Raw genomic sequence first — 24371 nt, 5'->3', positions numbered from 1 at the left:
CTAAATATTTCGTTCTTCGAGCGCTAACCGAGATTCCTTGGTGGAGCTTCACAAGGATCGGACACGTCGCCGTGGCGCAGGGATCCAAATTGTCTCCTTACAGTGAATCTCACAAATCCGAGGTTAGGGCTCAGGTTTTCCCATGGCTCTAGCGCTGTTCGATGCTCCGAGCAGCGTCTTCTCGCGAGCTGTAGCGAATCGCGCTGGAAATCCGGTCGCGGCAGGCGATTCTTTGAGAATCCACGGCAAGAATGCGCGAAATTTCGGCGCCGCGATCGTTCTCTCACGAGAGAGGCCGGGGAGATGCGTGTGCTCGGCAGTGGATGACGAGTGCAGCTCCCAGGCCTATGGATCGACCATGACCAGCATTGATGCCCAGGCGCAAGTGTCCGCTTGCGCGTCGGCGACTAGTCACAGGTGTAGCATCCTCCAGGACCTGGAATCTCATGTGGATGAGACGTTTACGTTCGTTTTCAAGCCCGAGAGCGCCGTGACCGTGACCGTCTCGCTGAAGGATGCGCTCAGTGAGACGTTCTACGAGGTTCTTCTCAGCGCGCCTCTTGGAGGATTGGTAAGATCTTCTTCTGGTTTTGAGCTCTCGGTTCTAACTCTTTTTCTCTTTTCGTCTAGACTCTTCACTGGGCTGTGAATAATTGGTCTCTTCCTAGTGCTTCGTGGTGGCCCAGTGGGACTGTTCAAGTCACTGACAGAGCCATCGAGACTCCGTTCACTCGATCTGAGTCTGGAAGCTGGGAGGTGAGACAAAGTTTTGCTGCCAAGCTTTAAACTTCGTTCCTGATCGTCGCAGATTTCCATGAAAATTCCCGAGCTGGAAGTTCCTCGGTGCCTCGTTTTTGTGCTAAAGGTGAGTCGTCTTGCCATGAAACACCATTCTTATGGCCTTTTCTTGCAGGATACTGATGGAGCTTGGTACAACAACAACGGTTGTTTTCAAGTTCCCTTGAAATGCTTTGAACTCAACGATCTTATGGAGCAGGCATGAAGTTTGGCTTTGTCTGGTAACTCGTTCTTATAAAAGCTTTACAGGTGATCTTATCAGAAACCACTTTTGATAACTGGTCCCTGTTTAATCGGTTTATCCTAGCTTCGGAGCTTGTGGATGCGGCGGAGGAAATTGGTGCTAATGGCATGGCATTCATGTATACTTGGCTGCGCTTTTCAGCACTTAAACAGGTGCTTAAAGCCTCACAAAGTTTGAAAACCTCTTTGCGTTGATGGCTTGTCTGCAGCTTACATGGTACAGAAAATGCAATTATCAGTCAAAGGATATTGCGTATGTCCAAGAGGTACCCTTCGGACTCTAGTGAGTTCGTATGTTTCGTTAACTTCTGCTCTTTTGTTTTCTTTTCTCCTTTCAATATAGCGGCTAGCGTCCTTAATGGCTGAGAAAGCAGCCCGTGGGAAAGATCTTACCATCAAAAAGTTCGCAAGACTGATCTTGTCCACACTTCCCCGTGGAGGTGGGGATGCTGACCAGATTCGAATGGGGTAAACGATTGCTTAGGCCAACAGCATGCTTTACTAAGCTTTTAGCTTGCAGAATATTAAACATTATGCGAGAGAACGGGATTCGCGAGGGACATAGGTAACAATGCAATCCTTATATGTTTTCTATTGACCTGAAACCAGGACAAAGTTTTAATGGTGTTGTGAAGGCCAGGAATTGAAGATCATTTTCTAGAACAGTGGCATCAAAAGCTGCATACCAACACTTCTTCAGAGGACATACACATATGTGAGGTACTAATGTGTTTATCCATGTTCAATGTCGCAGTGGGTTTGTGTGTGAGATGCAGGCTTACCTTCACTTTTTACGGACAAATAACATGGACAATTTTTATCAAACTCTATGGTCTGGAGTTCCAGTTTTTGACGAACGTTCTGATAGTTAAATAACTCAGGAACAACGGACGTATAAGCAAGGAATGGATAGAAACGATGGATCATCCTATCACTGGACATCCTGTCCATCTTCCCCACCTGATTCCTGCTTTTCAGGTGCTCTCTTCATTTACTGTTGACGGCTTAAAGTTTTTGATTGCTATTCCATATTCAGCATTTCCTTTGGATCTTGAAAACCGTTCACTCTGGCGCGGACCTGGATGTCATGGCTGAGATGAGCAAGGGGTACCTGGATGATGAGACCAAGAGCATAATTTACAATATACTTGGCAACCGGGATGCTTGGTTTGTATTTTCTTTGTGATTCCAAGTGCTAGTTTACAACTTAAGCTTGAACAGGTGGATACCTGGAGAACTTGTCAAGGCCAGGAAGAAACTTGAGAAAGTATGGAGAGGAGGTCTGGTGCAGAGGGACGTAATGCTGCTGGATATTGCTCTCAACAACTTTTTTGGGCTTTCTATTGGACGGATTGACAAGGTAAAACTCCAATTTTATATGCCAATTCTAACTCTCGTGTTTCAGTCTGCGCTAAGAGGAGATGACTTATGCGAGCTCCTATCTCTTGTTCTTGAGAACTGCTGCATCGATGCCGAAAGTGAGGAGCTTAACATGTGCCTGAAATACTGGAATAAAGTATGCACGTTGTCGATTTGCAAGCTTCTGTGTTGATAAGAACGTACAGGTGAAAGCAGAACCGAGATGGACATCAACCTGGGCGCTGCTGGCTATGTCCGCTGCTGATCGAATAGCACTCTCGGTTGAAGGTTTTTTCGTCTTTCTAGCAAGTTCATAGTTTTCACTGTTGCGAGCCTTGCAGATTATATGGATCACATTTACAAGATTGTACAACCGAATGCTGAAATTCTTGGTAAAGCATGTGGTATTGCTGAAAGCTACATAAAGAATTTCGGTGAAGAGGTTTGCAAGTTGTAAGCTATTTGTCGCTATTTTGTAACTAGTGCTCTACATAGGTTGTACGAGGACAAGTACTCTTTAATATATCCGGCCTTCTACAGAGATTGCAATCGATTCTTCGTGGAACTGCGGGACTAAGCACTTGGCAGGTGCACGTTCTAGAAAGTTTTTCTCTCTCTTGTTTTACTTTAGTTCTTGTAGGTTGTAAGCCATCAGCCTTCTGCGGTTGGAAAGGTCGTGGTCCTTCCAACGTTGTCATCAATTCAAGGTCTTACTTACTCGGAACCACATGTTGTTCTTACAGAGAAGGTGAGAGTTTCTTTTCTGATCTTTGCTTTGTCAAGATAATATAGGTAGATGGCATGGAAGACATACCAGTTGGTGTAACTGCTGTACTGTGTGCGAGCACTGTTGATATGCTCAGCCACGTTGCAATTCGTGCACGAGATTCTCAGGTACGTATTTTTTTAGGATGGAGTTAACTACATTCTTTTAGTGAACAGGTTTTGCTCTCTAGCTGCTTTAGCAGCGAGGAGTTTGGAAGTCTGAAGTCTTTCTCAGGTATTCCGTAAGAAGCTTTATAGTCAACGCCGTGACACTCTGTGAGGTTTTGTCAGGACAACATGTTCTTGTTAACATTGGTGCTTCAGGGCAAGTTCTAGTTTCTGAATGCGATGAACGTGCCGAACACGATCTCAAAGCCGAAAATTGTGGGTACATTTTGATACTCGTTGATGTTTAGTAAATTTTTGTTCTTCTACAGGCACTACGCACGTTAAAACTTCTTCCATAAAGAATTACCAGGTTTGTGTCTATCTTCCTTTACACCTCAATTTTCCTCATGCGCTTGTCTCTAGCTGGAGAAACTTGTGCTGTCAGAGGACGAGTTTGAGGAAGGGAAAGTTGGCGCAAAATCCATAAAGATCTCTATGATGAGAAAGGCCTTGGACAAATCAGTTTTGGTAAACTTGGTTTAAGCTGTTTATAACGTTAAATTTCTGTTTCAGCTTCCTCCGTCCATTGCTTTGCCCCTTGGTGTTTTTGAGAGCGTTATGAACGATCCTATCAATTCTGGAGTGAATTCTCCCTTTGGCTTTTCATTACAGAGGTTGAAAGCAACAACTGACTCAGAAAGGTGAGCTTTGTAAATCTTCACATCTCGCGTGAATGCTTTTTAAAATGCAGAATTCCCACCGAATTGGCTAGAATTCGGGGCCTTGTCAGAACTAAACTGACAGTCCCCAAGGATCTGAAGCGACAAGTGACCAGTGTAGCGGAGGCTTGTGGTTTGATACCGACGGGTGCATGGGAGAATGAGGACAATTGGGAAAAAGCGTGGCAAGCCATATGCCAAGTGTGGTCAAGTAAATGGACTGATAGAGCATGGTAACTTCTTGTCCTATCGTTGAAATCTCTTATAGCTTTGTCTTTCCTTTCCAGGCTTAGTAGGCGAGCTCATGGAATTCCTGACGAGGCACTTTTTATGGGCTGTCTGATCCAGAAAGTTATTGCAACCGACTATGCATTTGTGATCCATACAATGCATCCTATTGCAAAAGACCCGGAATTGATGTTCTGTGAGGTAACTTATATTTGGCCACGAGAGGTTTTTGACAAGCATATCTCGAAGCTGCAGATTGTTCCAGGCCTGGGAGAGGTCCTTGTGGGGAATCACAAGGGCAGTGCATTTAGTTTCACTGTTCCTAAATCGAATCTGGAAGGTGCGGACCAGTTAGCATGGCTGATAACCTGTCTGAACCTCTCCACTTTTGTAGAAGCGAGGATTTTATCACTGCCTTCGAAGCGCGTTGGACTGTTTGCAGCCGAAGGAACGGTCATCGCACGATCGGATTCAAATGGTGAAGATCTTGAAGGCTTTTCTGGTGCTGGACTGTAAGTACAGCTCTATATATATCTTTTTCACTGGAGCTAACCTTTAGTTGGGCGAATGGACAGATATGACAGTGTCACCGTAGATGTCTCCAAGGAGGTCGTGCTAGACTATAGCGAAGAACGACTCATATGGGACCATGCTGTGAGTGTGTTTTCCTCGTTCTATTTTCTCATCTTGTTTTCTTCTATCAGTTTCGCGGTCAGCTTCTGAAAGCGGTCTGTCAAGTCGGGATCAATGTGGAGGCTGCATTCAATGGACAGCCACAGGTAATCTAAGCACTGTCATACTGATTAAAATTTAAGATTCATCTTTTTTATCACACAGGATATAGAAGGTGTGTACAGCAGCGGAAATGTAGCAATTGTCCAGTCTAGACCACAGATTTTGAACTGACATGCCAGCCACCAAAGAAGTTCATATGTCACAGTGGCACACCAATCCTGGACATCGTGCTGAGAAACTCCTCCTTTACATCGTCTAAGCTGAGGCGGCTCCATCGCGGGGCCTGAGAGCAGGAAGAACAAAATACACGTAGGTACGGACGGGCCAGTTTTCAGTACCTTGACGAGGTAATAGCTGCTTATTTGCTCGTTTCGCGTCGTGATGTTGGCCTGCTGGACCTCCACGTCCAGCTCCTCGAACGCTCTCACCAATCTCTCTAGAGCTTGCTGCTCGCTTTTACAGACGATGTGGAAGGCATACATGCTGCTGCTGTCGTCCCGGGACACCTCCAACTTTACGTCGACACAAAAGAATGAATATCATGATCCAAGAACACAGGAAGGGGAAAGGGAAAGGAAGAGAAGTTTTTCAGTGCTCCTCCGCTTACTTGCAAGACGATGCTATTGATATTGTCGCTGGATTCCAGGCCGGAGACGCAGCTGGTGGTGAGCGACGAGGCATCGTCGTTGAGATCCTCGTCGGTTTGCTCTTGCGCCTTGCAAACTTCGTCCCGGAGGCACTGCACGCTCCGCTCCAGGTGCTGTATGTAGTCAATTGCGGCGGCCAGGTACTCTTTCTTCCGGATCCAAGCACAAGGACAAACTAGAACCTTTTCGAAAAGGAGAAGTTTCTCCATACCTGGCTTTCGGCGGACATTCTCTTTGGTGAGCTGCTACTCATGGTTGTCACGAGCGCTGGCCGCCAAACGGAACTCTTCCAGGCAAACGAGACAAGGAAGAGAGAAGAAAAGAGAGACGACTTTAAACTCCCTACGTAGAACTCTTATATGAAAAAAAACAGACCGGGGAGAGAGAGGGAGAGAGCAGAGAGTTCACATGAAAAGAGTGGGATGCTTTGCACAGTGGCTTTCCAGTTGTTTCTATCCTTGTATATTCTTTATTGTTGGTGGTGGGCACTTTAGCCCCTCCCCTGGACAACAACAATGGAAGACTTGGGGTATTAAACAAAACAATCTTTGATTCTCTATATCTTTTGCTTCCTTTTAGCTCGCTCCTTATCATCACATTTACCATGTGATGAGAGAAGAGAGAAATCAATCCATCTGTTTTTTTGTTTTTTTTTTGGTTTTTCTTTGGTGCGTTTTTCTCCTTCTCCTATACAATGTACAAAGCAACAGACCTCTGCCCCCACAAAAACTCTTGGAATATACAAACACCTCCTCCTCCTCCTTGGCTCCTTTGCTCCTCCTTGGGAGTCTTCCAATCAATTCTTCCTGCCTTTGAAGATGACGAGACCGTCCCCGGAAGAAGGCCTTTGCTTCTTCCTCGACGTCACGCCTCTGGCAGAGCCAACGCTGCAGCGAGGACATATGTACTCGAGCCCGTCCGTCTTCGCATACTCCTAAAGCAAAGAAAGTTGGAATGTGAGCAAAACCACGCTGGACCGCCACCGTCCATACCTTGAATGTTGCCAGGCCCGTCCTTCTATCGCACCCGAAGTGAGCCCACTCGCCACAGATGCCGCAGTTCACCCAGTCGCCCTCTGCGCTGCTGTAAGTGTTTTTGTACAACCAGCGCGTCAGTGCAAATGGGATTTCCACAGAGAAAGAAAGTAAAGTCGTGCTCCGCTCACCTGTGACACAAGATGCAGCACTCGCCATCCACATCGTCGTGCGCAAGCTCGTACTCCAAAAGATATGTTTCGTAGTGCTTCTTTAGTGTATTGCCGACGCCCTGCCACAGAAAAAAACGACACATTTAGCCCCGAAGTCAACTTTGCGGGAAAAGAATGCCACATACAGTCATTCTGTTTGTTGTTGTGTGGTTACGCATCTTCGAAAATATTTGACCTTTCCAGTTGATGCCATTCCCAACCCGAAAGCCTCCTCTGGAGACGACCTGAAACATCGAAAGGTGGGCCAACAGGGGCTCCGCACAAAAGAAAAGTAACACGCGAAACTTACCTCCCGGTACAGGTTATAGAGATCGAGCCTCTTGCCGTTCAACACAACATCCGGAAAGGCCTCGATACCAGTTGGAGGAATGAGTCGACCGTGTCCTCTGGAAACCAAAAACTGGACAACGTCGTTAAGAAATTCCTCCTGTAAAGACCACATTAGTTACTGAAACCAGGCGTATCAAGAGCAAAGCAGACTTCACCTCTGGACACTCCAACATTGACGGGCGGCTGCAGTGATGTTTCTTGACGCTGGGAAGAACAATCGGAAACGTATGCCCTCCTCTTCCATGGCCTGACGGCGCAGACGTTCCCTCGGGTCTGGTGCTTTTAGTATTTCCATTCAGCTTCATGGACCAGCCAGCCTGAGCCCCAGCCGAAACCACGCCCGCAAAAGGCATCAACTTCCGCCGAGTTGCATGTGGTATCGGCTTCATCGCAGCGAGGAACACTGATTTGCTGTCGCCATTTAAAGGCGCGTCACCATTGAAGTTGATGCTCGAGAGGCACAGGTTCTGTCTCTTTCTCGTCGGGGCTGCTGGAGTGAGCCATGCAGGAATGATGGGCGCCTCACTGAAACCATTACAACGAGGAGAACCCAGTGCCTTCGGCGGCTCGTTTCTTAAAAGGCCCAGCCTCTCTGCGTCTTCCTGTTGGAATGCAGCGACAGGAGACCCTTCAATACCGGCAATGCCAAGAGCAACTAAGGTCTTGTACGATGTGTCAGTTGATAGCTGCCTCAAAGTCTGCAACACCACGATAAACGTATTTCAGAGCCAGCAGAAATAAAACACGGCGCACCTGAGCAGCCCAGTTTGGAACTTTAGCACGGGTCTCGACAACAGCAGCCCCGCACGCTATAGAAGTGGAACGCCTTATTTCAGCAGGCATATTATCTTCGGACATAATAAGTTGAAGAGCCTGGCTTTTCTCCATAAGCCCTTTCCTAATAGTAGATTCTAAAAACTGTACATGAAATAGTTAGAATCATCATTCGCTCAACACCAGACTTACATGATCGGCAAAACAAGTTTGCGCGCTGCCAGACACCACAAGAGATATGCGGGCGCTGCTAGAAGTACAAAGGTCACAACGCATAGTTACAACTCCACGAGCAAACGTTGATGCTGCAGAGGGTGGCGGAGGGGCACTGCGCACGCAATTCAGATGGTCAGAAACGAAACGAGGCGTATCCAAAACGACTCACCTGATTCGATGTATAAGACGCATGCCTCTAACCTGAAGTTGTAAAAGATAAATCGGTAAAACAGAACCTACGCGAAGCACGTACCTCTATTGCGAAAAGTGACGTCAAAGCGACCTCAACGGCTTGTAAAGAGCTTGAATCCTAGTAAACAGGTAAACAAAGAGTAAGCGCTTGTTAAACTTCGATCAAAGATAAAAGGTGAGATGTGTACCGACGCACAAGCTTCAGCACAGACAAGAAGGCGAATTTCCGTCTCTTCGTCATAAATTTGAATAAGAGGAGGATCATCCTCCATGTCTTTAAGAGGATCGTCAAGAACCGGTGGACCTTCTCCTAAGAGCATCGGCTGGCTGCCACTAGTTTGCCCATAATGTATCTCCAATGATGCATTCGCCAGCTCAAATGCATCCCAAGGATCACACCCAGGCCTGAAACAAAAACACGTAAACGAAGCTTTGCAGAGCTTCCAAGCAAAAACTTACGTCCTCAAGCACGCTACAAGCGATTGCCGAAAGTGAGCAGCAGCTAGAGAAGTCACAGAGCCATCCCAATGTGCAACATGCCTCACTCCCTGGAAAGAGGAAACACTTCCATTAGTTAGAAAAACAAAAGAAAAGAAAGAAAGAAAAAAAAAAACTCGTGGCAGACGTACGAGTGTATGGATGCTGTCGGCAACTTTTCCACTATTTGACGACTCAATGTAGACCTGCAGCGCAAAAGCGAACGTCAACAGCGTGTAGGAAACGGGCATGCGGAAAGTCCTTACGAATTCTGGAAGTTTCGAACCGATCATGGATTTCAGAGTCTCCCCCGTGACGATCTTCTCCCCGAGGCAGAGCGACCCGACTTCATTCCGGCCGGAGCCTCTCTCTCCCAGGAGCAGCAAAAACTCTGGTCGCGTGGCTTTCAGCTTTTGCTTCACCTCATTGTACGAGGGACAATCCATGAAATGAATCTTCAGCACAAGGAAACAACTTATCAGCAAACTCACACACACCAACTTAAGAGAAAACCATACCTCCAAATTTCCTCCCGACGCAAGGTCCACTGGCCGATCATCAAAGTTTCCATTATTCTCCGGGCTGGAGAGCTCGTTCTTCTTCTTCTTCCCACACTGCACCGCGAGTAGAAGAGAGGGAGGCTTGCCTCTCCCAATAAGCGCCTTGGACATCTTTCGTGGAGCCAAAAAATATATTCCTGGCTGCCAGCACCAAAGCAACCATAGCCAATCCCTAAACCCCTCAAACCCTAACCCTAACACCACCACATCGAGCTGCCCGGCTAGAGCATCGATACCATAGCCGCGCCAATCCGCCCCGGGAGGAGCCAAACTCGCGATTCAACCATCAATCGCCGCCGCCGCCACTGCCGCCGCCGCTGCCGCTACCGCGCGACCCGATATTTCGCCCGAAATCTGTGCTCGCGGCGGGGGATTCACTCGCTCGCTCACGCGGTGGAGGGAATCGGCGAGGAGGCGGCTAGATCCAAGCGCGATTGCGCACCCTAGCCTGCCCTAACCCTACAAGCAAAGGCCCAGGGATTCCGTTCTCATTCGCAGATAGATCCCACACACACACACATGGCACATAACACCCCCATGCCATAGGCTATGAATGTCAATAAAGGAAGTTGAATGGAACGAATGAATGGATGGATGGGGATGGGCATGGGATGGGATGCTCCCATCGCCATTGCCCATGCATCGCAGTTTCCAAGGATCCGACGTGGATGGAATGGAATTGGATTGGATTCCTTCCCACAATCCAGGCTTAATTTTTTTTCCCTCCGCGTTTTAGGGTTCTTGGGCAGTTTAGGCGTTTAGCGGGCGCTCGATCGATCGATCATGTATCTCATGTGCTATGTCAACGAGGAGGGCCAGAAGGTGTACACGATCAAGGTGAGCTTGGCGCGCCATAGCTCTGCGAGATGGAATTTCATGGGTTTTTTTGGCAGAAAGAGGCGCCCGATGGATCGCCCACTGAATCCTCGCATCCAGGTAGAGAAAAAAGCCCTCTTTTGTTCCTGCGATTGATTTCGATTTGGGATTTGTCCATCATCCAGCGCGATTCTCCCCGGACGATAAATTCTCCAAGCAGCGCGTGATGCTCAAGAAGCGATTTGGAATCCTTCCTACACAGAAGCCGCCGCACGAATATTAAAAGGAATATTTTGTTTTTTCAATGTAAGAGCAAGAGCCCTAATTTCAAGATTTTTAACTTCCCAGGATTCGAGCCTCTCCCAAAGCCCAGAACCCTAATCCTTGCTCTCGGCTAGGGTTCTTCGGGCGGCGGCGCGCGGAGGTGAGATGGCGGCGGCTATTCAATCCGTGCAGTGTTTTGGCAGGAAGAAGACAGCAGTGGCGGTGACATACTGCAAGAAGGGGCGCGGGCTGATCAAGATCAATGGCTGCCCGATCGAGCTTGTGGAGCCCGAGATCCTGCGATTCAAGGCGGTGGAGCCGATCCTCCTCCTCGGCCGCGAGCGCTTCGCGGGGGTGGACATGAGGATCCGCGTGCGCGGCGGAGGCCACACCTCCCAGATTTACGCCATCCGGCAGAGCATCGCCAAGGCGCTGGTGGCCTTCACTCAGAAGTTCGTGGACGAGCACGCCAAGAAGGAGATCAAGGATCGATTGGTGAGCTACGACAGGACGCTCCTGGTGGCTGATCCCCGGCGCTGCGAGCCTAAGAAGTTTGGAGGCCGCGGAGCTCGCGCTCGCTTCCAGAAGTCCTACCGTTGAGAGATCAAGGAAGAAGGAAGAAGAGATTTTTCCATCTTCTTTCTGCTACGAGGTACCTCTACTAGAAGTTTTTCTTGCTTTTGTTCTTCCTTAAGGAACTCTTTCTACAACATCAAAGTACTACTACGATTTTGGATGAAAGTTTTCACATGAATCCACCAACACAACGATTGCTACAAAAAAACTCCTTTGCAAGTGAGACCTTAGAACACGAGTAGCGATGAAACTTTCGGAAAGAAAAACTTGGAAGAGATGATGATCTTCCTATCGTTTTTGAGCTGCCTTGGCGCCCTGCGCTGCTTTGGAAGGCCCCTGTGTCTTCACTGGCTGCTTGGAAGCCGGTCCGGATGGCTGAGCCATGGCGTTCATCTGCATCAAGTTGCTGGCCCTCTTCTGGCTCAGAGGATAGCTGCTCGGCTTGATTTCTGGAGGCCCCGGAGCGAAGTCTGGCTGGCCCGTCGATCCCAAGCATCTGTGCCACATGTTGCTGTTTGGATCCACAGCTCGAGCAGTCTTGATGATCTCTGGAATCGGCAGCAGCACGTAATGCGTGTTCACCAGTCCAATGCTAAAGTTTGTGTAGCCAGCGAAGGCACCATGAACCTGGAAAAACGCAAGAAATGAATTGAGCTTTTCGGACACGAGAATGAGCTGTGTATACTATGTGCATACCGCATTCTGTCCAAGGACGCTGCAGTAGATGTGGTCCGACGAGTTGCAAGCTCTTGCTCGGATCATGTACGTTGGGTCGATGTATTTCACATCGACAGGGATGTTCAACTCCTTGAAGTGGGATTTAACCTGTAGATTGACACTCCTAAGTCAGATAATGTGAAGTTCGACAACCAAAGTTACTCACGAGATTGTACAGCCACTTTCCAGCGTCTCCTAGGATCGGATTGCCAGATGCATCAGTGCCTCCAGTGCCTTCGAGATAATTCTGTAAGAACCAGAAAGTGTTTAAACGGAAGGAGAAAAGTAAATAAAGGAAACAGTACCTGAGCAGCACCTTCGGCAATGACTACTACGCAGTTACCATTCTTGTCAAGCCTTTTCTTCATGAACGCTAGAACACCATTCTTTCCGTCCATTTCAAAAGGCACCTGTTCACAAGCAGTAAAAATGTTGTAGCCGGGTCACCAATCCATAAACCTCACCTCCGGAATCAGGACAAGGTCTACTTGGCCGCTGGCAAGTGTTGCATACATGGCAATAAATCCACTCTGCCTGCCCATGAGCTTAACAATACCAACACCATTGAGAGCGCTACTGGCCTGCAACAAAATGTATTTGGAGACAAGGTATAAACAAGCGGAAACTGAGTGCGTGCCTCCGACATACCTCAACGTAGGCAGCGTTTATTGCTCTTTGTGCTTCCTCCACAGCAGTGTCAAAACCGAACGTTTTATCAATCAAAAGAATGTCATTGTCAATGGTTTTTGGAATGCCAACAACGACAATCTTCAATTTCCGTTTGTAACACTGCACGCAGGGACGTGTCAGCAATCGGACACGTTCACTCACTCCTCAAGCTTACAATTTCGTAGATAGCGCTAGCTCCAGCATGAGAGCCATTTCCACCGATGACATACAGCATATTGATGCCCCACTCCTGCATCAAAACAGCTTCAATACTTCACTTGCTAAAGCTTACAAGGCACATTCAGTTACCTCTAGTTTGTCAACAAGCTCTTCAACGTTTGGGTGCCCACGCGAAACGCCAAGAAAACTTCCTCCGCGCATGTGTATGCCTTGAACAACCTTACGATTCAGCTGCATAAAAACACAAACGCGATAAGTACAGCAACGAGCAATGTTACCATACTTACAATGATAGGTGGCAACGTCTTATCAAGGAACCCACGAAAACCATACTGAATGCCCAAGATGTCTGTGACGCCGTAAGTTTCGAGCGTATAGACAACCTGAAAAGCACCGCACCAGAAAAAACATTAGAAAACAGCAGAAACTTGTTTATGCAAAAGCATGCGTACCTGCCGAATCACATCGTTAAGCCCCGGGCAAAGACCACCGCAAGTCACAATAGCCGCTCGCACCTGAAAAGAGAAAAAGAAAGGTACATTTTTGCATATGACGATACTCGAGAACTCGTACATACTGTCATTGGGTGAAAGTAAATCCACGCGCGCGGGCCTGCACGATGAGCCCTGCAGCTCAAGAGACATCCTCGTCACTTCATACTAAACAAAAGTGATGATATTTGACAAGGTACCTGATAACCAGCACAAGACAACGCCTCATACAACAGACACAAACAACCTCACTTTGTCGAAACAAGGAACTTACCACAGAGGCTTGAACTCCCATTCGCCCTTGGGCCCGTATTCGATACCGGCAGAAGTTGGATGACCATAGTGTACCACCTGTTGTTGGCGTAGTTTACCGGGTTAAGCACTTTGAAGCTACTGAAAGTCTGCGTTTTGCCATGGTACGTTTAAGTTGCTGTTCTTTCAAAGACCTTTACCTTGAGAAGAACTCTATCGTCGTCATGAACAAACAGACGACGCATATCCTGACTATCCGGAGTGGCTTTCGACGGAACAGCCCCTTCTTGAGGAAACGGCCTTACAAACACGAAGAGAGAAGTTTAGCACTAGCTCTTTTGTTTCCTGGCGTACCCGCTCTTGGCTCTGTAAGTTGATTCCACCGGAGGGAGAGGAAGAAAATCGGCGAGATGCGGCAATTCAAAGGGATTATCGCCCGGTGCATGCGGATCGTAGCGAACATCCTTGGGCGTCTTGCTATCTGACACCATAGCCGCCATGATGATCCCTTGGATGCGCTGCTCCTCGCGAGCAGCAGCCTCTTTATCCTCGCGCTCTTTGCGGCTCAAAGACCTGGATAGAATGCGTGCTAAGCCGGATGCTGGCGCGCTCGGCAAAACCCTAGCGGTCACGGTATTCTCACTACTGCTGCCACCAGATCCCCCGCTACCTGGATCTGCGCCTTCTTTCACGCCGCCGCCGCCGCCGCTAGGGCACCAACACGGACAACCTCCTCCCCGAAAGCCTCTCCTGAGGATCATACCATGTTGCCCACATTTGAAAAAGCCCTAATTTTTTTCCCTCGCAGGACGTGACCGTTGGATAAACACGCTTTACTACGCATGCCCTAACGCCCCGTCATCCGACGGTCACGATGCCCTACTGGTACACAAGCCACGTCATGGACACGTCCATCACAACTTGACACGTCACCAAATCTTTTTCTCTTAAAAGAAAACCCTTGGCGTGGAGAGCTCGTCGCAAAGCCTGGCCTCCACAGTGAGCAAGACGTCAGCAGCGATGCCCGTGCACCGCCCAAATAGATCAACCCTAGGAATCGATCGCGACAATCGATCACGCTCGAGCTTGAGGGAGATCCACAGGCACACGGCAAGCGCGGCGCGGGCATCCAGCTTTGGCAGCCGATTCACCTTGATCGACACCGCAATCCTCCGCAATAGCTGCATTGCCAGCGAAACCCTGTGATCCGAGCGCTCTAGCCCCAGAGCACCCTCCCAGTTCCGAAGAACACACTCCAATCTCCCCAGCGTTACCTACAAGAGAAATGCCGAGATTTAGATCCCTGAAAATATTTCCAAAGGCCTGATCGACCTTACCAGCTGCTGCGTGGGGATCACTGCCGCGTCGATTGCCGCATTCTTGCGCTTCCTACTAACAGGAATCACGGAATCCGGCGACGGCGATCTAGATCTGGTTCTTAGCTCGCTCGATCGAGCCCTCTTCGGCGCCGCGGACGAAACCTCCTCTTCCGCGGCTGGATCATGATCCATGGTGGAAGAATGCTGGCTGTGAATGGAATCCTCCGAAATATCGCCCAGGGACGCTGGACAAGCGCAAGTAGGGCACAGAGGAGAAGAACAAGGGCCCGGCGGCGACGATTCCGCAAGAACAGCCGTGGGAGAATGGCATCGACCGCAAAGAATCGACCTCAAGTGCCTGGCGACGATGAAATTCGCCCCGTGAACCTTAGAATCACACTTCCAGCACAGGTACGCTTCATCGGCGCAGCAATACACCGCCGCCCTCACCTGGCAGAGCTCACAATCCCTGGATTTCTCCATAGAATCCCCGCAAGATCACCAGCGCCTTGCTCCAACACTCATCCACAAGCCCGTGATCGATCTAACAGCACGTTGCGCGACACCAAGACCGCCAAATTCCCTCTGTTCTTCCTTTTGCTCCCTCGTTCGATTCAACTGCGTGAGGAGCTATATAGCCACGAGGGAGCCGCCACGTGGAATTCCGACGTGTCACGGGCGGACCAATCGCCGCCAGATATTTCTGCCGGGCGCTCGCAGCCACTCGATTTCCAAGGCCTGATCGCGCCGCGTGGCACGTACTTCTCGCCGACGTGGACCGGGATCGCAAAAAATGTGGTCAACAAATCTCGCCAGTACGGCCTGACCATTCCGTACGGCGGCCCAAGATCTTTTGCGTGGATATTTCCTCGGCGACACGTGGTCCCTCGTTCAAACGTATGGAAAAAGCAAAGGAAAAATGTGTGATGCGAGCGAGAGACACTCCACATTGGTATGTCAGTCCAGGGCCAGGATTTAATCGGCCATCCAAACCATTCGTTTGGAAATATTTTGGTGGTGGTGGTGGTCCCTTGTATGTTGCCTAGAGATGTGGATATGCACCATCCTTTCTTTTGGAATCTCAGACCACAAACCACACAAAACCATGGCGGTTAAAAGAATTGGCATATGCGTGATTGAGCATCTCCAGCGAATAAAAAGAATCATATTCGAAGACTATACGTACATTCCCGTCCGAAGAAAAAAAATTAGTGTCTTACAATGCCTCCCGTTTTTCGTCTTCCAAATTCTTGGAAGCCTTCGCTTTTAGTAGTGCTGCCGACTGTGCAAGTTGACCATGTTGTAGCTTGGAAGCACGGCCATTTGGTAGTGCTGCTGTGGAGCCTCCAGAGTGTTAAACGCTTGGAACGAGGATGAGGAGAAAAATCCATCGTGAAAGAACCTGGGATCCTGGGATTGATATGGAGCGTAGCTCGAGTAGCTTGTGCTGTCCATGACGAAAGAACCTCGAGTTCCTCCCATCTGGATCGGAGATCCAGAGGACGAACACGCTGCTGGATTGTAAGTTGGCGACACCCACGAAGAACACAGCGATTGAGCTGGCTGCTGGATGCAAGCGTCGAATTGCGTGTTATAAGCCGGAGAGACCGGATGAGCCATGAGACCACCAAAGCCACGATCATAACGCTGGAGATACCTGCTACAAACCAAGATCATGAGCTAATCCCAAAAGATGTGAAGAAATCTTACCTGTCGTAGCTTCGATCATAGTCGGGGTCCTTTCGATCCTTCTCACGGTCTCGGATGATCGCCACCCTGTTTGGAGTGCTCGGCTTTGGCTTGATCGCATTCTCTTCTTTGAAGATCCGCCTTACGTTCTCCTTGTCGTCTTTCGTACAGATCCTCGGCACTGTCGTCTCGGCACGCGTCTCTTTGTTGGCTTTCGCAGCTTCATCCTTGTTCTCCACCCTCACCACCTCGATGTGGCAGCAATCTTTGACGCTATCGTCGTCGCTAGAATCCTCCTGAAAAATCCTCGCTCTCGCCCTGTTGTATTCCTCCTTCCTTTCCTCCACACTCTTGCCGGAATCCACCTTGGAGTTCCTCTTGTCCCTGTAACCAGCCGGAGCACCCCTTTGCTTGATCGCTACTCTGGGCTGTAGAGCTTGAGCCACCCTCGGAGGAATATCAGCCAAGCGAATGCCACTTTGGCGATTCTCTCCGTCCAGGCTCTTCGTGACGTGAATCCTAGCGCCACCAGAGCTTTCCACCACGCTGGTCTTCAAGCCATAGTGCTGAGCAACGCGCTGTGTCGCGAGCTGGCAGAAAGGAGACCCCATCGGCTGGAATTCTAGCTGCTGGACCTCGGCATTCTTGGCAAACTTCTGTATCTCCTGCTCCAATCGAAGAACTGCATAGAGATTATAAGCTCCGGAAAGAAGGCTAGAGAATTTGGTACCTGTGAGACGATCGCGAGGGTTTTGAAGCGCTTCCAGCAGGAAATTGTCCACCTGATCGCTCACAATCTCGGGCGGGACGACGGTCGGCTTGACGAGGAGGATCTTCCGCCCATCGTCGACGCGAACGCCGACAACTTCGATCTGGCGGTCCCCCATAGATCGCCGCCGCCTCCGCCGCCACGCCGCCGCGGAGAGCTCCTAGACCTAGAAAATCATCCAGCCAGGAGCGCCGACCTAGAGATCTTACCGGGCGATAGCGGCGCCAAGGGAGCACCACCGCAGCTCGTCGCGTTCTTTCTCCGCCATGCCTAAAGGGCAAAATGCTTCCCAACCGTTGGATGCTACCAGTGCAGATCCAAGGGCTTGGATTGAGCCCAGCCGATGCATGGTTCGATTCCCATGGGCGATTGGGTGTAGCTAGGGTTTTTTGTGACGATGGAGTCGCCCGCGACTGTGGAGGCGATCTTCGAGGATTTCCGGGGCAGGCGCGAGGGGATCGTCAAGGCGCTCACAACGGGTAGGATTTCGATCGATCCATTCTCTCATCCCGGTCTTGAATTTTTTCTCGCGTAGATGTCTCGATCTTTTGCGACGAATGCGATCCAGGTTTGTGTTTCGGCCGATTTGATTTCGCGAAGAAATTCTTGTTTGTTTCAGTCAAGGACCTGTGCCTGTATGGCCTGCCCGATGGAGAATGGAAAGTGACCCTGCCAGTGGAAGAAGTCCCGCCTGAGCTCCCGGAGCCTTCGCTGGGAATTAATTTCGCGAAGGATGGAATGAAGAGAACGGACTGGCTGATTTTGGTTGCGGTACACAGCGACTCGTGGCTCTACTCGGTCGCGTTCTATCACGCTGCGCGGTTGCACAAAGCCGACAGGTATGCAAGCTTGTTCTTTCTTTCATGTTTCCTTGCGCATTTCTTGGATTGATTTTGCGTTGCTCACTCAACTCCATCCCATGTAGGCAGCGGCTTTTCGGAATGATAAACAATCTCCCCACTATTCACGAGGTCCTCGCCAAGCCCGCGAATAAATCCAGCAGCAAACCCAAGAGCAAAAAGGTTTGCTTTCTTTCGCTCGAAGTTCCAAAGTTTGGTGAAGATCTTAAGCATGAGTTCTTTTTGTCCAGGCTGCTCGCGGCAGCAGCAACAACAGCAACAGGCGGAGAAAGAAAGAGGAGGACGAGGACGAGGAAGAGGAGGAGCAAGACGAAGAAGAGGTGGAAGAGAACTCTGAGGAGGAGGAAGAGGAGGCGTTTTGTGGGATTTGTGCTGATCCTCACAACACGTCCCAGTTTTGGATCGCTTGCGACTCGTGCCGGAAGTGGTACCACGGTAGCTGCGTAAAGGTGAATGCAAGCAAGGCTGCCGGGATCAAGAGCTACAATTGCCCATCCTGTGCCAAGAAAAGAGCTCGCCACTGATTGATCCATTGAGCCGTGGAGGAGAAAAATCTCCAACTCTTGGATGGTGAGTGAGTGCTCTCTTTCTCCTCTTTGTTCTTGTATGTACACTCTCTCTTTTTTCTTTCTCTTTTCCTGGGCTTTGTCCAGCCAGTTTTGTAACAGCTTCTCAGTTTTCCCCAAGGTAAAAGATAGAAGGAAATAATATCCTAATTTATCAAAAAATCCCTATGGCAGTCGTAATTCTTTTTTTGCAATAGAAGAAACACTTTGTGAATCCTAATGCCATCATGAAAAAAACAGAACAACTCAATCAAAGCTCAATATCAAGGAGCTGTTGATCATGCTCAGCAAGGATGATCCCACCCCCTTTGACTCCAGGGGGCCACTGTAGTAGCGGATTTATCCAGAGTGGATATCGTTCTTTGCCATGGATGCCAGCCCAATCGAAATCAATAAAGGCCACCTGGGAAGTCTTGACATTGTAGAAGATGTTTTGCCTCCTTAGATCACCGTGAACCCAGAGCGGGTAACGAGAATGCAATACCTGATACGCATTCTTCACTGCCATCTTGCACTCTTCCCAGTCCGAAGGCGCCAACCTGTATTTGTTAGCCTCCTCCACAGCATTTCCATGACCAACAACCATCTCTCGCGGGTCGAGCTCTGTCACTGGCCGCCACCCATCCTCTGCAGCATAGTAGTCCATGGAAATCACCAGCCAGCCTCCATCAAGACCCTGGTGCTGGAAACGGGGAGCATAGCCATCCTCGGCCCATTGCTGGTGCACCTGCAAGCCATATCTCTGGCAGAACTTGACGATCTTTCGTTCACCAGCAGCATTCCGCGTATAGAACACAAGCTGCTGCTCCCTCATTTGCAGCGAGCTACTCTCGCGTACAAACCGAGTGACCACCGGAGCCCGTGCATCTGTGATGAAGTACGGGAAGTCGATGGACGGGTCCCTCTGCGGCCCCTGTTGCACCTGCAAGCCGCTGAGAGTCACGTAGGACTGCACTAAAGAGCTGATTGTCGCTGGAATGGCAGCTAAGGCTCTGGAAAGGAGTTGAAGGTGGTCTTCATCTTGGAGGTACTTGAGCATGTGTAGGAACGGTGTAAACGGCTCGTGAGCCGGCTTGTCCGTGAAATGAGCAAGACCGCCAACTCTCAGAAGCGGACCAACAAGTTCCAATGCTAGAACCGGGCAGCAAGACCGCTCAAAACTCCAGTGCCGCATACGTCTCTTCTCAACCGTAGCATCTGCATAGTACTTGGCCAATTCGACGCTAGGATCTCCATTGAAGCCACTCTCTGGCTTAACCTCAACAATCGCTATCAGCAACCATTCTTCCGCAACATATGCCTCCACCAAAATATCTGGTTCGGACTCGCCCGGACGAGCTTCCTTGAATCGAAAGCACATACCAGGACAGCTGAAGTTGACGTAATTCTCCAGTAACAGAGTAAACGCGTGCTGCCGAGCTCGTTCGTCGTCATAATAAGCACTCATCCCGTCCATCATATCCTTCACGAACTCCCAGTCCCTTGTACTTAGAGCATGGCACCTGAAAAGCCTGGCGTAGCAGCCGAATGCCTTGCTCACCAGCACGAGAGGTGTGGTGACTGCAGAGGTCCGCCCAAGGTTGTAAATTGGATCATCTGTTCCCAGATGCTGGCGCATTTCCGAAAGGGACTTTGCCACTTCAGGTGCAGAACGCAGCTTCTTATGGCGCCTGATCCACTCGTTGTCCGCAGGCTCCGTCTGCAAACAAAGGCATTAACACAGATGCGGTAGTAAAACACGCAAAAGTGCACTCACCTGGATGAAAGTGCACGTAAATCCATCCGCAACTGGTGTATCGAGAAGCAATCGTGTCCCTGAATCAGAAATGAGATAGCCCTTCCAACCATCCAGCTCCAGGGTCCTCAAAACATGAGCCACCACCGCGCCCGGATAGGCATCTGCATGCAGGATCACGCGACCATCTGGTGCCTTCACTGTCGCGCCCGCGCTCGACATCGCTAACAAAACCCCTAAGTGCGGCGCAAACCCCTGGATTAGTCAAAAAAATCAATCGACCTCTACAATCCAGTCTCCTATGGTCTGGGTGTTCAATCAGTGCTTCAATGTATATGAAGAATTTGAGAAGTGAGCAGCTTACTTGTGGCTGTTGCTGGGAAGGGAAGAGATAGAGGGATCTCTGGGGACAACACTCTATTGTGATGGGAATCAATGCTCTATTATGATGGGAATCCAGGTAGTCAGCAGTTGGATGATCTTGGATCGCAACAAAACTATAGTTTCCAAGCACCACACTTATGACATGAGTAGAGAAATTTGCCCTAGCTAGCTGAGATTTAGCTATCCAGGTCTTCTCAAGGCTGAAGTTTTTGGCTTTAAGCAGATTTTTGGTTTTTTTAGCAGCAAAACTAAGAGAAAAAAAGGTTTTCTTTCTTTTGCTCGAAATTCCAAAGATTCATGAAGATCTTCAGCATGTAAGTTGCTCGCAGCAGCAGCAACAACAACAGGTGGTGAAAGAAAGAGGATGAGGAAGAGGCAACAGGTGGTGAAAGAAAGAGGATGAAGAAGAGGAAGAAGAGGTGGAAGAGAACTCTGAGGAGGATAAGGAGGCATTTTGTGAGATTTGTGTTGATCCTCATGATTTGCGCAAGTTGCAAGTGATCCAAGACTAAGATGTGTTGCGTTGTTGACAACACGTCCCAGTTTTGGATTGCTTGCAGCTCATGCTAGAAATGGTACCATGGTAGCTATGCCAAAATAATGCAAGCAAGGCCAGATCACTTGCAAAGTCGTGCTAGAAGTAGTACCACAGTAGCTGTGTCAAGGTGAATGTAAGCAAGGTTGTGGCCTTACTGGCATTCACCTTAACATAAGTACTATGGTACCACAACAGGGCTCAAGAGTTATAATTGTTCATATGCACAGTTATAGAGGAGAAAAATCTACTTCTCTCAAGCTGCCTTGAGAAGTGAACCTCTTTGTTTGTGTTATACGCTCTCTCTCTTAAGCTGGGCAGTTTTGTAACAATACGTTAATGAAGTTATATAAGAATATATTTATGTAACTGTTGCTTTTCAAATTGATTTGTTGTCTACAAACAATTACTTGTTATATACATTATTATTAGATTTTGAATGGATATTTTAAATTTAAAGGTTATAATTTCTTTTTGTGTTTAGTTTAGAAAGTTTGAAGACTATGGAATGACTCATTGCTACAATAGAGAGGAACAATTGCCAAATGAACTTTGCAGCCCATAAACAATTGATTAACCTGCTCAATATTAGAAATCAGCTTGCTATACACTATATTTATGAAAGTCATTAAAGTGTCATAGAAAGAGGTGATAACCTCAGTTATGCTATTTAAGCATAAGATCACTATTTAACTAGCAAGCAGATTTTGTAGAGCCTAGGTTTTCACCTAGGGAGAACTATATTTGTGAGGGTAAATATAAATGTCATACAACCAAGTAATTATATCAAATCATTTGCTATAACCAAATATGTCAAAACATAAATGAAGGATGGGGCTTTTCATTTGGTTGTGGACTATTACAAGTCACTATTTTATGACTTTGATTATCCTTTAGATGTTGAAGCAGCTCTTCAAGGCCTAGTTTTTCATGAAAATTGATCTGTGTGGTGCTTACAACCTCATTTTTATTTGGGAGGTTATAAATGCAAAATACCCTTTTACACTTGTTATAACCACTTTAAATATATGCTAATACTTTTAGATTTGGCCAGTTCCTTTATTATTTTTTGATATATGGCAAATGATATTTTTCTTGATTTTCTTTATCTTTTTATTATTATCTATCTTGATGACATTCTTATCTTCTCTTAAACTTAGGAAGAGCATAACCATCATGTTTAATTTGTTCTCTAGCACTTTAAAAAATATGGCATTTTCTAAAAAGTTAGAGAAATGTTATTTTAATTAAAATTTAATAGAGTTTTTGAGCTTTATTATTTCCTTATATAACATTTTGCTAAGGTTTTCACCATTCTTGAATGGCAACACTCAATTTCTATTTGTGATGCTTAATAATTCTTTGGCTTTGTAAACTTTTATTGGCATTTTATTTAAGACTTCTCAAAAATTATTCTCCTTCTAACATAATTCCATTATAAAAGATGTTACTTTTGTATGGTTTTCTATTGCCAATTTTTTTTTTTGATTTTTTAAAGTTTATATGTACTTCCATTTTAGTCCTAATCTACCTAAACAATATAAAACTGTTTTTGTTTAAGAAATTTAAAGTTTTAAAGAAAATAAGAATATTATGAAAATAAATAATAATAAAAAGATCAAAAAAAATATAAAAAGTGTTATTTACCATATATTGAGAAACAACAGAAGTGTTAGTTAAACCAAAAAACATGACTATATACTCAAAATGGCCATAACAAGTATAAAAACTTGTTTCTCTCAAATGTATGTGAGATTATAAAAATAAATTAAGTTAAACTCACTATTTGGTTTCTCTTACAACAAAATAGCACATAAATGAAAATTTGAAACATCTATTTTAACAAAATATGGCTCTATATTATACAGATGGATAAGAATTACAGTAGAAGTAAATAAAACTAAATAAAAGTTGTATTTTTTTCTAGTGAGTCATGTGAAAAGCAGAGTTATTTTGAAGAAGTCCTAAATGAAGTGTTTATAAAAGTTTATAAAATTAAGAAAATATTGAAAATCAAGTATAAAAATTTTTTATTGCCACTTATGAATAGTAAAAAAGTTAGCATTATTTATAATAATTTTGCATAAGGAAATAATATACCCAGAAAACTCTATTGAATTTTAATCAAAATAACATTTTTCCAAGTTTATAAAAAAATTACATTATTGAAGATACTAAAGAAAAATATAAACATGATAGTTATGTTCTTCTTAAGTCTCAGAGAAGATAATAATGTTATAAAAAAAATTGATAATAAAGGGATTAAAAAACTCATAAAATATATTATTTATTATATGTAAATAACAATAAAGTGTTAGTTAAACGAAAATGCATCACTGTGCACTCAAAATAACTATAACAAGTACGAAAGGTTATTTTCTATTCATCACCCTCCCAAATGTGGATAAGGGTTTGAATAACAATCTAATAAAGCTCACTATTTGCAAATGAGGTTTTAAAAAATAATTTACTAAAGCTTTTTTTGCTCTCTATTATGATAAGATAGCACCTAAAGCAAAGTATGAAATTTAAAGGAGTTAATTGTATAAATTTTCTTCTTATTTTTGTAATTTGAAGGTGTTTATTTTAATAAATTTTTTCCTATGATGAATTGTTAATAAGGAGTAAAGCATGATTGATTTGTTGGATAAAAGTTTTTTTATTAAACATTTTTTTATCAGATGGTATTTCTTATTCAAACCATATCCTCTCTAATGATGATTTTATAGTTGAGGCCTTTTATATTTTGATATATTTGGTTATAGGAAATGGTTTGATATAATTAGTTGTTTTCAACATTCTAATTGAGATGGTTGTGTGACATTTGTATTTGCTCTCTGAAACAAGATAGTGATGATAATCACTATTTAACTAGCATAATATTGAGCAAGGTAATTAAGTATTTATGAGCTGGAAGTTCATTTGACAATTGCTCCTCCCATCACAACTATATGTCATTCCACAATCTTCAAACTTTCTAAACCAAGCACAAGAATAAATTCTCTCACATCAGATAGCCTTTAGATGTAATCCATCCATTCAAAATCTAACAATTAAAGCAATAGTGCTTGGTGTAAGAAAAAAGCACTAAAGATCATGGATAGTATACTTTAACATCACATCCTTGATAGCCATTCTATTGCATGGTGTTACCACTCCAATCATACATACTACCAATATTTGAGAAGTTT

General features: G+C 46.5%; 9 protein-coding genes across 11 annotated transcripts; 4 read left to right on the top strand and 5 right to left on the bottom strand.

The window, feature by feature from the left end:
* The first annotated feature begins 46 nt into the window (after positions 1-46).
* On the top strand, positions 47-5145 carry LOC9638312 (alpha-glucan water dikinase 2). The gene is made up of 31 exons (XM_024667775.1): positions 47-571; positions 631-756; positions 809-865; positions 914-997; positions 1048-1194; positions 1251-1307; positions 1385-1509; positions 1562-1606; positions 1677-1761; positions 1818-1873; positions 1923-2019; positions 2078-2208; positions 2263-2401; positions 2447-2557; positions 2607-2688; positions 2742-2842; positions 2896-2988; positions 3041-3148; positions 3193-3294; positions 3343-3400; positions 3457-3549; positions 3603-3643; positions 3697-3801; positions 3847-3974; positions 4025-4225; positions 4280-4421; positions 4476-4560; positions 4615-4732; positions 4796-4874; positions 4925-4999; positions 5058-5145. Exons 1-31 carry the CDS (start codon positions 143-145, stop codon positions 5124-5126), a joined length of 3369 nt encoding a protein of 1122 aa, XP_024523543.1. The 5' UTR covers positions 47-142; the 3' UTR covers positions 5127-5145.
* Positions 5001-9976, bottom strand: LOC9648340 (AT-rich interactive domain-containing protein 4). The gene is made up of 18 exons (XM_002994161.2): positions 9317-9976; positions 9065-9253; positions 8951-9004; positions 8781-8869; positions 8510-8726; positions 8383-8439; positions 8299-8330; positions 8106-8241; positions 7893-8057; positions 7295-7837; positions 7099-7236; positions 6935-7033; positions 6768-6868; positions 6595-6685; positions 5814-6536; positions 5563-5751; positions 5294-5467; positions 5001-5238 (listed from the first exon to the last, which is right to left on the bottom strand). The coding sequence occupies exons 1-15, from the start codon at positions 9467-9469 to the stop codon at positions 6399-6401; spliced, it is 2202 nt and encodes a 733-aa protein (XP_002994207.1). The 5' UTR covers positions 9470-9976; the 3' UTR covers positions 5001-5238; positions 5294-5467; positions 5563-5751; positions 5814-6398.
* Positions 9977-10072: 96 nt separating this feature from the next.
* On the top strand, positions 10073-10524 carry LOC9648339 (H/ACA ribonucleoprotein complex subunit 3-like protein). The gene is made up of 3 exons (XM_002994177.2): positions 10073-10195; positions 10252-10294; positions 10360-10524. The coding sequence occupies exons 1-3, from the start codon at positions 10142-10144 to the stop codon at positions 10455-10457; spliced, it is 195 nt and encodes a 64-aa protein (XP_002994223.1). The 5' UTR covers positions 10073-10141; the 3' UTR covers positions 10458-10524.
* A 3-nt stretch (positions 10525-10527) lies between these two features.
* Positions 10528-11174, top strand: LOC9648337 (40S ribosomal protein S16). The gene has a single exon (XM_002994176.2). The coding sequence runs from the start codon at positions 10604-10606 to the stop codon at positions 11036-11038; it is 435 nt and encodes a 144-aa protein (XP_002994222.1). The 5' UTR covers positions 10528-10603; the 3' UTR covers positions 11039-11174.
* On the bottom strand, positions 11122-13446 carry LOC9638310 (ATP-dependent 6-phosphofructokinase 5, chloroplastic; the record flags this gene model as incomplete). The annotated part of the gene is made up of 12 exons (XM_024667779.1): positions 11122-11641; positions 11711-11839; positions 11898-11978; positions 12037-12141; positions 12196-12312; positions 12380-12520; positions 12576-12650; positions 12710-12811; positions 12868-12963; positions 13033-13095; positions 13158-13206; positions 13346-13446. Coding segments are annotated over 12 exons (1398 nt in total), but the record flags the coding sequence as incomplete, so codon positions are not given.
* A 42-nt stretch (positions 13447-13488) lies between these two features.
* LOC9638309 (B-box zinc finger protein 32) lies at positions 13489-15256 on the bottom strand. 2 transcript variants are annotated; one of them, XM_024667777.1, is made up of 2 exons: positions 14661-15256; positions 13489-14597 (listed from the first exon to the last, which is right to left on the bottom strand). In XM_024667777.1, exon 2 carries the CDS (start codon positions 14082-14084, stop codon positions 13653-13655), a length of 432 nt encoding a protein of 143 aa, XP_024523545.1. In that variant the 5' UTR covers positions 14085-14597; positions 14661-15256; the 3' UTR covers positions 13489-13652. The 2 variants fall into 2 exon arrangements, with proteins under 2 accessions (XP_024523545.1, XP_002994205.1); XM_002994159.2 differs by having other exon boundaries at positions 14245-14597; positions 14661-15254.
* A 477-nt stretch (positions 15257-15733) lies between these two features.
* LOC9648338 lies at positions 15734-17488 on the bottom strand. The gene is made up of 4 exons (XM_024667776.1): positions 17310-17488; positions 17062-17260; positions 16353-17013; positions 15734-16299 (listed from the first exon to the last, which is right to left on the bottom strand). Exons 2-4 carry the CDS (start codon positions 17216-17218, stop codon positions 15909-15911), a joined length of 1209 nt encoding a protein of 402 aa, XP_024523544.1. The 5' UTR covers positions 17219-17260; positions 17310-17488; the 3' UTR covers positions 15734-15908.
* On the top strand, positions 17459-18622 carry LOC9638308 (PHD finger protein ALFIN-LIKE 6). 2 transcript variants are annotated; one of them, XM_002994175.2, is made up of 5 exons: positions 17462-17579; positions 17636-17668; positions 17720-17939; positions 18026-18122; positions 18191-18622. In XM_002994175.2, exons 1-5 carry the CDS (start codon positions 17498-17500, stop codon positions 18482-18484), a joined length of 726 nt encoding a protein of 241 aa, XP_002994221.1. In that variant the 5' UTR covers positions 17462-17497; the 3' UTR covers positions 18485-18622. The 2 variants fall into 2 exon arrangements, with proteins under 2 accessions (XP_024523546.1, XP_002994221.1); XM_024667778.1 differs by having other exon boundaries at positions 17459-17579; positions 17636-17939.
* A 154-nt stretch (positions 18623-18776) lies between these two features.
* LOC9648345 lies at positions 18777-20483 on the bottom strand. Its single transcript, XM_024667768.1, has 2 exons — positions 20283-20483; positions 18777-20225 (listed from the first exon to the last, which is right to left on the bottom strand). Exons 1-2 carry the CDS (start codon positions 20481-20483, stop codon positions 18777-18779), a joined length of 1650 nt encoding a protein of 549 aa, XP_024523536.1.
* Positions 20484-24371: the final 3888 nt, after the last annotated feature.

Source organism: Selaginella moellendorffii, unplaced genomic scaffold (genome assembly GCF_000143415.4).
Source record: "Selaginella moellendorffii unplaced genomic scaffold, v1.0 SELMOscaffold_195, whole genome shotgun sequence".
In the NCBI taxonomy this organism is placed as follows: domain Eukaryota; kingdom Viridiplantae; phylum Streptophyta; class Lycopodiopsida; order Selaginellales; family Selaginellaceae; genus Selaginella; species Selaginella moellendorffii.
This window is presented reverse-complemented; position numbering and strand designations above follow the sequence as displayed.